This window comes from Porcisia hertigi, chromosome 23 (assembly GCF_017918235.1).
Source record: "Porcisia hertigi strain C119 chromosome 23, whole genome shotgun sequence".
Lineage (NCBI taxonomy): Eukaryota > Euglenozoa > Kinetoplastea > Trypanosomatida > Trypanosomatidae > Porcisia > Porcisia hertigi.
In genome coordinates, this window is record NC_090582.1 from 430356 (window position 1) to 445972 (window position 15617).

Here is a 15617-nt window from a genome sequence, read left to right on the forward strand (position 1 = left end):
TACTCTGCAAGTACTCTCATGTGCTTTTATTCCGGGAGATGATGATGAGACACGTCGATGGCAAAAGGAGGCCCAAAAAGAGAGGGAAGTGGAAAGACTATCGAAGTGACACTGAAATACATCTTTGGTACAGGAGTCGGGTACGCGCGAGATAAAAAATAGCGCACAGAATAAATTGTCAAACTGTTGCGGACGGCCATGCAAGGAGAGCTCTGCGACTGGTCAGCATCAACCATCCGCCCCTTTACCTGCTCGTTCGCGTCTCGGACTCGACATGTACCCGGCACAACGATGAAGTTCAAACAAGCCGAATATCCCGTCCCGCCCCCGAAAGGTACGAGATCTCCCCTTCAGCATGTGCATCTCACCCCATACACCACAGCAGTTCAGCTCCACACACACACTTAAGCCCACGAGCCGTCACAAGCCCACAGCGCGGCGCGCCAAAAATCAGCAAACAAGCAGCACAGCAATCACAACCCCCTCGTCAGACAACGGCCTCTGCCCCCTAGCCCTGCCTGCACGCCTCGTGAGTCGCCCCAGCCCTCCCAACCACCACCAGCCGAGCAGGACACACCCGCGTCATGCCGACACCCTCTCCCCACCCCGTCTGGGTGGTACAGACGCCCTCGGTATGCCCCCACGTCGCTCCGACGCAGCGCCGTCCAGGACGTGGCCGCTGACACCAGTAGCGATACAGTGCATCGACACACACACACACCTTCCGTCGTGGGCGCGCGAGCCTGCCACCATAAGAAGTGGTTTGGCGTTGGCTGGGAGAAAGGGGCGACGCGGCCTCACCACAGAGTGGGGTAGTGGAGACCCCGACTCCATGCTGAAGCAAGCCATCTCCCTCCGTCATCGGGGAGAGAAATGCGGACGAAGGGTAATTAGGAGAGAAAGATGTAGCAGTCACAGACGAAACCGGAAACACCGGGACGGTGATGATTATCACCACCACCGCGAAATACATACATGAGAAGAGTCCTCGTTCGTCGTTACCATTTGTCTGGGACTGCAGCTCACAGGTAGTGTTGATGTGTTATCCCCTCCCCTCCGCCCGCCACGCTCACCAGACCCGCGCTCGCATCAGATCCCTGCCCCTCACAGCACCCGCCACCTCAAGTCTCGTATCTTTCCCATGGGGCTGACGGTGCCTCTTGGATCGCTATGTTCATAAGCCTGTGAAACAGCACTTGGTACTCTGTATAATTTCCATTTATTGGAAGATTGTCGTTGAACCCCATGAAGAGCGGTCGCTTCAGCCACTCGTGCTGCAAGCGTGACGAAACCAGAACCGCCTTCATGTCGCTGTCGATCATCTCGAACAAGAAGGTATTGTCGGGCCGCGTGTGATGGAACATGTCGTGTAGCAGGCTGTAGTAGTGTTCGTCGCTCCTCGCTGTCCACACCGGCGAGTTGCTGCTGCACGTGTCGCCAGCCCCAACCTCGGGGATCGCATACAGCGACTTTAGAGCTTCCAGCTCCCGGGCCGGCCGCGCCGGCTCCACAGCACCGCGCACCCACCAGTACCCAAGCTCCAGAGAGAGGTCTGGCCGCTGGAGCTGCGCCCCCCAGGTATTGCCGTACAACGCGCCAAACATCGATATGTCCGCGTGGAAGCCAGACAGTCGTGACGACAGGCGCCGCGCCACGCCCGTTGGGTCTCTCAGGACGTTCGTAGCCCACCACGACTTGAGCGTCCCGCGCACGTCCGCGAACGTGTCGGCCGGCGCGGCGGGCCACATAGAACCCCACAGGTGGCGTTCCATCCCGCGCATCATTGCCACCGCGAATACCGCATACTCGTCGATGGAGGAGTACGGGTACATCTCGCGCTCGTACGCGGAGCGGGTGGTGTTGGTGAAGTCGAAGAACTCCACCTCATTCAGCCGCCGGTACACCTCACGGTCCACCAGCTGCGGGGTGTGGGCATACCCAAATGGGGGTGCGATGCCATGGAGGCGCATCGACGACAAATAGTAGTAGTAGTCGCGACTCACGCCTGCTCCACGCGGCGTCAGGCCATATCGCGGGTTGTGCAACCTAAACGCCGTCGTCGTCGCCCATGAGGCAAAGATGACCGTCTCTTGTGACCACCCGTCGCTGCGCCCCTTCGCCTCCAGAGTGGTGCGCGCCTTCTGAAACAGGCAGCTGCCGACCTCCTTGCGAGCACGCATAGCCTGCACTCGCTCCGACTGTTCCATATACTCGCTAAAATTCGCTTTTGTGGAGCTGTGAAGAACTGGCTCAAACAGCAAGGCGGCACGCCCGGTCTCACTCGACGTGTGGAGAGTATTCGCCGAGCCCTCGCTGCCCCGACTTAGACTGTACAGGTGCAAGCGCTGGCGAAGCGGCGACAGAGGTCGAAACAGGTCAAAGAACGACAGCTGACGACCCAGCATCATGTCGTTTGCCGAGTAGAGAAAGAAACGCGAGATGCCCGGGATGTGATGCAGCCCCGACTCGATCACGTTCGAGTTCAGCGTCGGCAGCACCCACGCCGCATCCTCAGGGCTGAACATATCTGCGTGCGTCACCACACGAAGCTCCGGGAACTTCTCTGTGTCCAGCCACGCAGGCACGTGGTCCACGTCAGACAGCACAAGGTACACGCGCTGCACCAGCGACACAACGCCATCCACAGTGCCAGCGCCGCTCATGTTCACCTGGTACCCAAGCTCACCCAGCCGCTGCACGTCGGCAGCGTGGCGCCGGTGGTACTGCGCAAGCGCACCACTCGAAAGCACGAACTCGCGCAGCGACCGCAGTGCGTACCGCAGCTCTTCCCAGTCGCGGTACCGCCACGGCTCGAACGACAGACCTCGCGCCTTAAGGTTGCGCTCGAACGACGGCGCCTTCGGGTTCACGTATGTGTACACAACGTCCAGCCGCATCGGCGTTGCGACGCGCGTCGCGCTGTCCACAGTCCATAGCGTCGCATCATGCGCAGCGAAAAAGTCGTAGTACGGGCTCCTCGGCCCTTCGTGAGGCGACGCCACGTACGACGCCGCCACGCGCAGGAACGCCTCCTCCACGCTGCCGCCCTCGCTCGCCGAATCGCTGTAGCAGAACCGCGCAGTCGCACTGCTAGGCGAGTACAGCATCAGCACCGTGCTGTCCACCGGCGTCTGAGCAAAGCCGCTGTTCACGCTGCCGGGGGCGGTCTGAAGAGCGCATATCCTATCCGGTATAGATGGAAGCTCCTGAGTAAGGAGGTCGGGTGAGATATACACGAGGAAGAAGGTGAGGCTCGCTAGCACAATGAGTAAACATATTCGCCGCAGCCACGATCCACGACGTTTGTGTGAAAAAGAAGACTGGAGAAACCCTCTCCGCTCTTCACCACTCTTCTTTGTTAGACGAACAGTCATCACGGTGTCCTGTTATTGCCGTGCCGGCCGTAATCTCATCGTGCCTATACGGCAAATGTTCGCCCCCTTCTCTCTTCGTTTCTCTCCCCACCACACTTCCAGTATGTATATGTGGCACTGCTCGTGAGAATGAATGCTCCAGAACCGTTACTCTGCAAGTACTCTCATGTGCTTTTATTCCGGGAGATGATGATGAGACACGTCGATGGCAAAAGGAGGCCCAAAAAGAGAGGGAAGTGGAAAGACTATCGAAGTGACACTGAAATACATCTTTGGTACAGGAGTCGGGTACGCGCGAGATAAAAAATAGCGCACAGAATAAATTGTCAAACTGTTGCGGACGGCCATGCAAGGAGAGCTCTGCGACTGGTCAGCATCAACCATCCGCCCCTTTACCTGCTCGTTCGCGTCTCGGACTCGACATGTACCCGGCACAACGATGAAGTTCAAACAAGCCGAATATCCCGTCCCGCCCCCGAAAGGTACGAGATCTCCCCTTCAGCATGTGCATCTCACCCCATACACCACAGCAGTTCAGCTCCACACACACACTTAAGCCCACGAGCCGTCACAAGCCCACAGCGCGGCGCGCCAAAAATCAGCAAACAAGCAGCACAGCAATCACAACCCCCTCGTCAGACAACGGCCTCTGCCCCCTAGCCCTGCCTGCACGCCTCGTGAGTCGCCCCAGCCCTCCCAACCACCACCAGCCGAGCAGGACACACCCGCGTCATGCCGACACCCTCTCCCCACCCCGTCTGGGTGGTACAGACGCCCTCGGTATGCCCCCACGTCGCTCCGACGCAGCGCCGTCCAGGACGTGGCCGCTGACACCAGTAGCGATACAGTGCATCGACACACACACACACCTTCCGTCGTGGGCGCGCGAGCCTGCCACCATAAGAAGTGGTTTGGCGTTGGCTGGGAGAAAGGGGCGACGCGGCCTCACCACAGAGTGGGGTAGTGGAGACCCCGACTCCATGCTGAAGCAAGCCATCTCCCTCCGTCATCGGGGAGAGAAATGCGGACGAAGGGTAATTAGGAGAGAAAGATGTAGCAGTCACAGACGAAACCGGAAACACCGGGACGGTGATGATTATCACCACCACCGCGAAATACATACATGAGAAGAGTCCTCGTTCGTCGTTACCATTTGTCTGGGACTGCAGCTCACAGGTAGTGTTGATGTGTTATCCCCTCCCCTCCGCCCGCCACGCTCACCAGACCCGCGCTCGCATCAGATCCCTGCCCCTCACAGCACCCGCCACCTCAAGTCTCGTATCTTTCCCATGGGGCTGACGGTGCCTCTTGGATCGCTATGCTCATAAGCCTGTGAAACAGCACTTGGTACTCTGTATAATTTCCATTTATTGGAAGATTGTCGTTGAACCCCATGAAGAGCGGTCGCTTCAGCCACTCGTGCTGCAAGCGTGACGAAACCAGAACCGCCTTCATGTCGCTGTCGATCATCTCGAACAAGAAGGTATTGTCGCGCCGCGTGTGATGGAACATGTCGTGTAGCAGGCTGTAGTAGTGTTCGTCGCTCCTCGCTGTCCACACCGGCGAGTTGCTGCTGCACGTGTCGCCAGCCCCAACCTCGGGGATCGCATACAGCGACTTTAGAGCTTCCAGCTCCCGGGCCGGCCGCGCCGGCTCCACAGCACCGCGCACCCACCAGTACCCAAGCTCCAGAGAGGTCTGGCCGCTGGAGCTGCGCCCCCCAGGTATTGCCGTACAACGCGCCAAACATCGATATGTCCGCGTGGAAGCCAGACAGTCGTGACGACAGGCGCCGCGCCACGCCCGTTGGGTCTCTCAGGACGTTCGTAGCCCACCACGACTTGAGCGTCCCGCGCACGTCCGCGAACGTGTCGGCCGGCGCGGCGGGCCACATAGAACCCCACAGGTGGCGTTCCATCCCGCGCATCATTGCCACCGCGAATACCGCATACTCGTCGATGGAGGAGTACGGGTACATCTCGCGCTCGTACGCGGAGCGGGTGGTGTTGGTGAAGTCGAAGAACTCCACCTCATTCAGCCGCCGGTACACCTCACGGTCCACCAGCTGCGGGGTGTGGGCATACCCAAATGGGGGTGCGATGCCATGGAGGCGCATCGACGACAAATAGTAGTAGTAGTCGCGACTCACGCCTGCTCCACGCGGCGTCAGGCCATATCGCGGGTTGTGCAACCTAAACGCCGTCGTCGTCGCCCATGAGGCAAAGATGACCGTCTCTTGTGACCACCCGTCGCTGCGCCCCTTCGCCTCCAGAGTGGTGCGCGCCTTCTGAAACAGGCAGCTGCCGACCTCCTTGCGAGCACGCATAGCCTCCACACGCTCCGACCGTTCCATATACCCGCTAACCCTCTCCTGTGTGTCGCTGTGAAGAACTGGCTCAAACAGCAAGGCGGCACGCCCGGTCTCACTCGACGTGTGGAGAGTATTCGCCGAGCCCTCGCTGCCCCGACTTAGACTGTACAGGTGCAAGCGCTGGCGAAGCGGCGACAGAGGTCGAAACAGGTCAAAGAACGACAGCTGACGACCCAGCATCATGTCGTTTGCCGAGTAGAGAAAGAAACGCGAGATGCCCGGGATGTGATGCAGCCCCGACTCGATCACGTTCGAGTTCAGCGTCGGCAGCACCCACGCCGCATCCTCAGGGCTGAACATATCTGCGTGCGTCACCACACGAAGCTCCGGGAACTTCTCTGTGTCCAGCCACGCAGGCACGTGGTCCACGTCAGACAGCACAAGGTACACGCGCTGCACCAGCGACACAACGCCATCCACAGTGCCAGCGCCGCTCATGTTCACCTGGTACCCAAGCTCACCCAGCCGCTGCACGTCGGCAGCGTGGCGCCGGTGGTACTGCGCAAGCGCACCACTCGAAAGCACGAACTCGCGCAGCGACCGCAGTGCGTACCGCAGCTCTTCCCAGTCGCGGTACCGCCACGGCTCGAACGACAGACCTCGCGCCTTAAGGTTGCGCTCGAACGACGGCGCCTTCGGGTTCACGTATGTGTACACAACGTCCAGCCGCATCGGCGTTGCGACGCGCGTCGCGCTGTCCACAGTCCATAGCGTCGCATCATGCGCAGCGAAAAGTCGTAGTACGGGCTCCTCGGCCCTTCGTGAGGCGACGCCACGTACGACGCCGCCACGCGCAGGAACGCCTCCTCCACGCTGCCGCCCTCGCTCGCCGAATCGCTGTAGCAGAACCGCGCAGTCGCACTGCTAGGCGAGTAAAGGATAGAGAGAAGGGGGAAAACTTCGACAAAACACGAGCAGGAAAACAAATGTGTAGGTATCAGCAGAGGTGAATGGAGTAAGTAGTGAAGGGGAGAAAGAGACGGAGGAAAGGGTGTGAAGAATGATCGGGGGGGCGAGGCAAGAAGGAGCGGCGGGATACAGTGATGCTTTTGAAGGTCACCTCAATGCTGAAGGGGGGGGCCTTAAAGGTGGTAACACAGCATCTAGGCTGCGACTCTTGAGGATTGTGTGAGGCAGTGCCCACTGAGTCACGCATCATCATTGAAACCGGCTGGGAGGAAAAAAAACAGGTCGAGAAAGCAAGAAAGGAGGAGAGGAGCACGACAGCGAAAAAAGGAGCACACAAGATCGATGGCGTACACGCATACGCATGTAGAAAGACCCCTGGTCGTGTATCGAGGCGTTTGATAATACACCCAGAAGAGACTCTGCGCTCGATTCCCACTCTGGCAGGGGAACTCTTGCACCACTTCAAACGCCTCTTGCGAGCCCTCATCCACACACTCACCAGCCCTCTTTTTTTTTTTTTACTTCCCATGTTCCATTTCCATGAAGTGACACCTTTTTTTCTTTCTTTGTGTGCGTGTGTCTGTATTTCCCTTTTTTTAATTTTTTTCCGTCTAAATTTCCTCCCCTCTCTCGTCCTTCGGGGGTCAATGAAGAGAAGGAACTCGGAGAGGGTCTGTGTGTGCCATGTGTATGTGTGTGTGTGTGTGTGTCACCGCCGCGTGGGTTTTCTTCAAAACATTTTCTCACTTCATCTTTTCTTGTATACTGTTGTATCTTCGGCACTTGTCAAAGCATATCATGATGCTTCTCCGCTCCTCTCTCTGCGGGTCCTCCTCTTATTACAAGACGAGCACCCCTCCCACGAGATCCACCGCAGTGCGCGCACACACACACACGAAACCCTTCACTCCTCCCCCATAGCTCGGGGGAGCAGTGGAAGGGGAGAAAAACGCGCACGGGTTTGGTGTACCCCACAAAGGAACCCCATGTGGGGCAAGAAAATGAAGAGGTGTGCGCACAGACCCCGTCACTTCTTTGACATCGTGTGTTCATTCAGATATAAAAAACAGGAGTTCAGCTCCACACACACACACACACACACCTCCCGTCGTGGGCGCGCGAGCCTGCCACCATAAGAAGGGGTTTGGCGTTGGCTGGGAGAAAGGGGCGACGCGGCCTCACCACAGAGTGGGGTAGTGGAGACCCCGACTCCATGCTGAAGCAAGCCACACCTTCCCCGCCATTAGGGCAGACACAGGGGGAGAGATGGAACACGAAAAGGCAATTGTAGAGATGGAGATGCCCCCGCGTGTGTGTGTGTGTGTGTGTGTGGGGGGGGATGAGATCAGGAGGAGATCAGTGCGCATGGAGAATGGCTCGAGGATCTGCGGTCAGGGGTACGGGGAAATTTCAGGGCAGGCAACCAGACGCGAAACGGAAAAAAAAGGGGGCAAGTGGAGGCTTGATAACGGCGCGAGCAGCAAGAAACAGCAACAATACCACGAAAAATAGGGGGCGACTCTGCCATCTCCCACAAAGTGCTGTCGGAAAAAAAAGATTTCTCGAAGAACACACGTGGTTACACACACACACACACACAAGCACAGACTGACACGACGAACAGTGAAGAGAGGGCAGGGTCTACATGTGTCGAGCAAAGGAGGTACTTCATATGCAGAAAAGCATAAACGTGGGGCAACCTGCAAGTGAAACGACAAGCTCATTCTTCGCGTAAGTTCCTGATCGAACATACAAAAAAAAACTTAAAGAAAAAAAACATCAAGACTGGCAGGGGAGGGAGGAACCCCTCCAAAAATACACACGAAGACACAAAAAAAAAAGGAGCCAAACTGCTGGCACCTGTCCTCACCCATCACGAACATCATCTCCCGCACCACGGAAAAACCCATATTATAGGGGGTCTACTCCGAGTGTGTAAATAATGTGTAAAGAAAACTAAAGGAGTCCGGAAAAAAAAGGAAGCAAAGGGGGAAAAAAAAAAGAGGAGGCGGCTTTCTCTCGCCTCGCCGACTCGTGTCATCCTTTTATGCCACTCTAAACACCATGATCCACATCCACAGCGCATTGGGCGTGACGCCCCAGATTTTGAAAAAAAAGGGGGGGTAGGTGTGGTGCAGGGAGTGAAGTGATGAGGTGAGAGGAGGAGGAAGAGGAGAAAACCATCGAGAAGCCACAAAAATAAACATCGCATATTCGTGAAAGCATGCTACTGACCATGTCGATCTGTATGTGTATAGCTGCAAAAGAAAAAGACTAGGGTGATGAGTAAGAACACTTTCAGATATACCTACCGTAATATAATGCGCGCATGCTGATGGTTGGGGGAGGGAGAGGGGGGGGGGGGCCTGCAGGACTTTGCCCTTCATGTCTTTTGGCTTCGCCCCCCTTTTTTGCTCCCTCTCTCTTCTCCCACTTCATTGTTTGGGGTGTGACAGAGCTTCACGCAGAGATGTACGTGCAAAGATGCACGTCTAAGCACTTGAAAAAGATACTCCTGAGAAAAAAAAAACACCAAGAGGTGATTTAGTAAAACTAAATACAAGAAAGAGCGACATGAAATAATTGGAGATGGAGGAGGGAGAGGGGAGGGGGGAGGGGGGGGGCGTTCGAGAAATGGCAGTAGACGTTGGGTAGGAGGTATGTTTGGGGGGAAGTGGAGGAAGATACAATGGTGTTATGTTCTTCTGCCATTGTTCTCATGCTTCTACTCTCTCCCCCCCCTCCTCCCAAAAAAAAAATGACAATGCGTGTTTGCGTGTGTGTGTGTGTATATATAGGTAGATGGAGGGGGACGCTGTGCGATGTAGGCGTAGTCCGAGGATACGAGAATGGAGTCCGACGAGGTCAAGCAGATACCGTGTACTCTCCCCCGTCAAGGCACACACAGAAAGATGCATAGAGAGAGCCACACGTATTGGGTCAGAAATAGAGGAAAACAGAAGCGTTTATACACACACACACACACACACAATAGGAGATTCAAAAACAGACGCTCAAATATATACAAAAAGGAGGAGTGTAGTGGGGAGAGCGAAGTAGGAGGGAATGTCTTTCCGGCGTGCATACATTTGAAGAAAGGCATCCGGTGAACACCAAAAAAAAAAACAGAAAGAGGCCAGGAAAATGGAGAGATGAAAAGGGAAGAGAGGAAAGGGGTGGTGGTGGTGGTGGTGGTGGTGGTGGTAGTGGTGGTGAGGGGAAAAAACGCACGGGCGTAGCGCACCAAAATATAAAGAAGGAAGGAGACACAGACACACACACACACACACACACACACATCCGCTAACACTCGAAAAATGACAAAAACATTTGGCCGCTGGAAGAAGAAGAAGAGGGGGAGGAAACACCCTTGTAGGCAAGGAAGAAGGGGAGAAAAGTGTATTTGTGTGTTGGGGATGAACGGGGAAAAAGTGAAAATGACATCTCCTCAGCAAACAAGAAAAAAAAAATCGTGGTGCTCTGACAATGGATGAATGACACGCGTGCTCCACTGGGGGTGATGACTCGGGGGGGTGGAATACATGGGGAAGAAGACAAGCGCGTGCTTCAGCCGCTGCAAAGCCCACCTGAAAACAAAGACAAGAGTGAGCACAAGAAAAAAAAATGAATGCGCTGAGAATTCTGCACTCAAAACGATCAACACTCTTCTGTGTCACTAGTGAAAATTTAGATCAGAGCGCACATTGAGCAATCAAAAAACACCAGGACGGGGGAGAGGAGTGTGGCGTGTTTGGTGCTCAGCTGCTGACGTCGGTGGCGTCTTTGGCATCGCCCTCCTCGTGCGCCTCATCGGCATTCGCTGGGGCATCCTCCTTTTCGATTTCCTCCTCAGCTTCCGGTGAGGCGCCATCCTTTGCCATCTCCTCCTTGACCTCATCCGAGGAGTCGTGGTGGTGGTGGTGGTTCTCGGGCACCTGCTCGGCTTTCTCCAAATCGGCACCATTGCACTGGTCTTCCTGATTCTGGCACCTAGAATCTGCCTCTGCGCTCGACCCTTGGACCGCCTCAGCGACAGGCTTAGGGGTGTGCACCCGGTCTTCTTGCGTCACCGCCTTGGGGACGGTCTGTGCCTTGCCGCAAATGGTGCCCATTGTGGTGATAAGGGTGGTGGTGGTGGTGGTGGTGGTGAAGGGCAATCGGGTAACTTCACGTTTTCCTGCGTGTGTGCGCGTACAGCTGTGCGTAAAGGAGGGGGGGAGGGGAACTAAGAGAGAGAGGAAGCTAGAATCGACTCAGCTATGCAGTATGAATAGCATACACACACACACAATAGAATGACCAAGAAAAAAAAAGACATGGGAGAAAGGCAGGTGTACAAAACAGAAGCAACGGCGGTGTACTCAGGCTGTGAGAGAGTTGAGATGCCACATATTATCAGAGGGGGGGAACACGCAAAGCAGCGCGTGACAACGCACCACCAGGTGGTGGGCAGCGTCCCCCGAGAGCCCAGCGCAATGCACATCAGTCGCACGGCCCCCGCACACATCCCAGCACGCACGCGGGTGGGGAGAACACAATACACGTGAGCGAACACACCTGCTCCCCGTCGTTGTCTAGACGCGACAGCCGCCAAGTCGCACCATTCAGTGCGCTCGCGAATGTGTATTTGTGTGTGTGTGTGCGGGTGTGTGTGCGGGTGTGCGCGCACGCTCCTGCGTCGGCGCTCTTCGTGTGATTTCCTTGCTTCTTTAGATCTACGCATCAGCACAGCGCCGGTGCCCCGACAGACGCGTGCGCAGGGACGAGGGCCAGCAGTGGGGGTGGACCGCCACAGGGAGACAGACAGATGTGCGCGCAGAAGCACGCAGCACCTCAGCTCAGCGTACCGCAGCCGCTGCACGTCACCACCGTCACAGAGAGCGACGAAGGGTCTGGGGGGGGGAAGGCACAGGCGAGACTCAAGCACAAAGAAAAGACACACAGACAGATTAACGGGCAGGAGAATAAAGCGATCTCGCAGGAAAAGGGAACGCAGAAGGGGGGGAACAGAAAATGAGATCAGCACAACGGCGGCCAGGGCATGGCGACACATCACCACGCCGGTTGGCAGCACGGAACGGGGGGAGGGGGAAAGGGGGATATTCCCACGAACACACGCTCACGGAACCGCGCGCATATACAGGCAGACACAAAGACCGAGATATGCGCCCCACCGCTGCGCCTTAAAAGAGAGCAAAAAAAAAGGGCACCTGCAGCACTGCTCGACGAACGGATACGAGGCACCAACCGCGTGCGTCCAACGAGCGTGTGAAGGGAAAGGGGAGAATGGAGAGGGTGCCCAAGAATGTATAGTGAAACAACAGAAGAGAGTAGAAGCACGAAGAGAGAAGAGAGAAGAGAGAAGCCCGTCCATTCGAGAGAACAGTAAGGCAGCTGTTTTGAATGCCCCCCCTCTCCCCCGTCAACGCATACAGACACAGACATGCGCTTGAAGTAGCGGGTGGGGAGGGGGTGCGTATAGGCAGTGGCGCGGGGTGGACAACGTCAGTGCCGGCATCCATCACGCACCGCCCACCCCTCCTCTAGCCCTCCCCAGAGCGCGCGCCCAGGGGGTGCAAGGAAGGAGACATCCCACAAGGCATGCGGCATCGACAAACGCGCACACACACACAGAGGAGGGGGGAGACAGGCAGCGACCACTGCAGAAGGCACCGCAACAAATAAGCCCGCCACAGAGGCAGAGGAGGAGCTCACGGCGCGAGGGTGTATGCGCGCATGCAGTGGCGGCCCGCACACAGCCCCTGCAACATGAGCTACGAGAGAAATGCAGGAGGGAAATAAAAAAAGAGGCACACACGCAGATGGGTTACCCGCCGCCGTTGATTTTGTCCTTGATGCTTTGCATCGCGTCGCTCACTGCGCCACCCATCTCCGCAGCCTTGTTGCTTATCGCGTCCTTCATGTCGGAGATCCCGTTGCGCGCGTGGTCCGTCGCCTCCGCAGCGGCGTTGTTCACATTGTCCTTCGTTTCCTGATCCATCTTGGCGTGGGAGGGGTCGTGTGGACTGGGTTTGATTTGTGCGCGTACGGCTGTGCGCTGAAGAGGGGGGGAGGGGGAGGAGAGGGCTGAGAGGCGCAGTGGGCTGAAGAGCGGTACGCGTGTGCGTTTGTCGAGCCGGAGTCTGTCGTCAGTGTTCCAATCGAGATGCGTGTAAGGAGGAGGTTAGGTAAGAAGCAGAGGAAGGTGAAACCGCCGTGCGGCATATGTAAAGCGCAACGAGACGGGGAGCACGCAAAGCAGCGCGTGACAACGCACCACCAGGTGGTGGGCAGCGTCCCCCGAGAGCCCAGCGCAATGCACATCAGTCGCACGGCCCCCGCACACATCCCAGCACGCACGCGGGTGGGGAGAACACAATACACGTGAGCGAACACACCTGCTCCCCGTCGTTGTCTAGACGCGACAGCCGCCAAGTCGCACCATTCAGTGCGCTCGCGAATGTGTATTTGTGTGTGTGTGTGTGCGGGTGTGCGGGTGTGCGCGCACGCTCCTGCGTCGGCGCTCTTCGTGTGATTTCCTTGCTTCTTTAGATCTACGCATCAGCACAGCGCCGGTGCCCCGACAGACGCGTGCGCAGGGACGAGGGCCAGCAGTGGGGGTGGACCGCCACAGGGAGACAGACAGATGTGCGCGCAGAAGCACGCAGCACCTCAGCTCAGCTCAGCGTACCGCAGCCGCTGCACGTCACCACCGTCACAGAGAGCGACGAAGGGTCTGGGGGGGGAAGGCACAGGCGAGACTCAAGCACAAAGAAAAGACACACAGACAGATTAACGGGCAGGAGAATAAAGCGATCTCGCAGGAAAAGGGAACGCAGAAGGGGGGGAACAGAAAATGAGATCAGCACAACGGCGGCCAGGGCATGGCGACACATCACCACGCCGGTTGGCAGCACGGAACGGGGGGAGGGGGAAAGGGGAATATTCCCACGAACACACGCTCACGGAACCGCGCGCATATACAGGCAGACACAAAGACCGAGATATGCGCCCCACCGCTGCGCCTTAAAAGAGAGCAAAAAAAAAGGGCACCTGCAGCACTGCTCGACGAACGGATACGAGGCACCAACCGCGTGCGTCCAACGAGCGTGTGAAGGGAAAGGGGAGAATGGAGAGGGTGCCCAAGAATGTATAGTGAAACAACAGAAGAGAGTAGAAGCACGAAGAGAGAAGAGAGAAGCCCGTCCATTCGAGAGAACAGTAAGGCAGCTGTTTTGAATGCCCCCCCCCTCCCCCGTCAACGCATACAGACACAGACATGCGCTTGAAGTAGCGGGTGGGGAGGGGGTGCGTATAGGCAGTGGCGCGGGGTGGACAACGTCAGTGCTGGCATCCATCACGCACCGCCCACCCCTCCTCTAGCCCTCCCCAGAGCGCGCGCCCAGGGGGTGCAAGGAAGGAGACATCCCACAAGGCATGCGGCATCGACAAACGCGCACACACACATAGAGGAGGGGGGAGACAGGCAGCGACCACTGCAGAAGGCACCGCAACAAATAAGCCCGCCACAGAGGCAGAGGAGGAGCTCACGGCGCGTGGGTGTATGCGCGCATGCAATGGCGGCCCGCACACAGCCCCTGCAACATGAGCTACGAGAGAAATGCAGGAGGGAAATAAAAAAAGAGGCACACACCCAGATGGGTTACCCGCCGCCGTTGATTTTGTCCTTGATGCTTTGCATCGCGTCGCTCACTGCGCCACCCATCTCCGCAGCCTTGTTGCTTATCGCGTCCTTCATGTCGGAGATCCCGTTGCGCGCGTGGTCCGTCGCCTCCGCAGCGGCGTTGTTCACATTGTCCTTCGTTTCCTGATCCATCTTGGCGTGGGAGGGGTCGTGTGGACTGGGTTTGATTTGTGCGCGTACGGCTGTGCGCTGAAGAGGGGGGGAGGGGGAGTAGAGGGCTGAGAGGCGCAGTGGGCTGAAGAGCGGTACGCGTGTGCGTTTGTCGAGCCGGAGTCTGTCGTCAGTGTTCCAATCGAGATGCGTGTAAGGAGGAGGTTAGGTAAGAAGCAGAGGAAGGTGAAACCGCCGTGCGGCATATGTAAAGCGCAACGAGACGGGGAGCACGCAAAGCAGCGCGTGACAACGCACCACCAGGTGGTGGGGAGCGTCCCCCGAGAGCCCAGCGCAATGCACATCAGTCGCACGGCCCCCGCACACATCCCAGCACGCACGCGGGTGGGGAGAACACAATACACGTGAGCGAACACACCTGCTCCCCGTCGTTGTCTAGACGCGACAGCCGCCAAGTCGCACCATTCAGTGCACTCGCGAATGTGTATTTGTGTGTGTGTGTGTGCGGGTGTGCGGGTGTGCGCGCACGCTCCTGCGTCGGCGCTCTTCGTGTGATTTCCTTGCTTCTTTAGATCTACGCATCAGCACAGCGCCGGTGCCCCGACAGACGCGTGCGCAGGGACGAGGGCCAGCAGTGGGGGTGGACCGCCACAGGGAGACAGACAGATGTGCGCGCAGAAGCACGCAGCACCTCAGCTCAGCTCAGCGTACCGCAGCAGCTGCACATTTGCACGAAAATATTCGAGGGGGAAAAGATACGAGAGAGTAGCACAATGAACTCGAAAAAAAGACGGGGTACTCTAGAAGAGGATTTATACTCACGTTATCGATGAGAGACGGTTCCGGATCGCAAGCCAAGGAAGGGGAGGATGGTGGCCATCAAGTGTTTCGTGTAAGGGATAGGGGAGAAGAGGATACAAAAAAGGAGGAAGAGAGGGAGGAGGCGGAGTGTAGCGGCGTAGGGAGAAGTGCGCATAGTATCGTGAGGCAGCGCACGGCCAAGTCGCACGCACACACACGCACTCACACAACGATTTGATCCGAGGAAACCCTGCAACCTCCTTGTCGATCCAAAACAGGTGTACGAGCGCGGGGAGATACTGGATTGGGTATAGATCCAGCGAATACAGGCGACAGGTGGGGAAAA

The 15617-nt window shown here is 57.2% G+C and overlaps 4 protein-coding genes across 4 annotated transcripts; all 4 read right to left on the reverse strand.

The window, feature by feature from the left end:
* Positions 1-1121: 1121 nt before the first annotated feature.
* On the reverse strand, positions 1122-3374 carry JKF63_04875 (uncharacterized protein; the record flags this gene model as incomplete). The annotated part of the gene is made up of 1 exon (XM_067900846.1): positions 1122-3374. The coding sequence occupies one exon, from the start codon at positions 3372-3374 to the stop codon at positions 1122-1124; it is 2253 nt and encodes a 750-aa protein (XP_067757046.1).
* Positions 3375-4626: 1252 nt separating this feature from the next.
* On the reverse strand, positions 4627-6417 carry JKF63_04876 (uncharacterized protein; the record flags this gene model as incomplete). Its single annotated transcript, XM_067900847.1, has 1 exon — positions 4627-6417. One exon carries the CDS (start codon positions 6415-6417, stop codon positions 4627-4629), a length of 1791 nt encoding a protein of 596 aa, XP_067757047.1.
* A 6064-nt stretch (positions 6418-12481) lies between these two features.
* Positions 12482-12655, reverse strand: JKF63_04877 (uncharacterized protein; the record flags this gene model as incomplete). Its single annotated transcript, XM_067900848.1, has 1 exon — positions 12482-12655. The coding sequence occupies one exon, from the start codon at positions 12653-12655 to the stop codon at positions 12482-12484; it is 174 nt and encodes a 57-aa protein (XP_067757048.1).
* Positions 12656-14317: 1662 nt separating this feature from the next.
* On the reverse strand, positions 14318-14491 carry JKF63_04878 (uncharacterized protein; the record flags this gene model as incomplete). Its single annotated transcript, XM_067900849.1, has 1 exon — positions 14318-14491. One exon carries the CDS (start codon positions 14489-14491, stop codon positions 14318-14320), a length of 174 nt encoding a protein of 57 aa, XP_067757049.1.
* Between the last annotated feature and the right edge of the window lie 1126 nt (positions 14492-15617).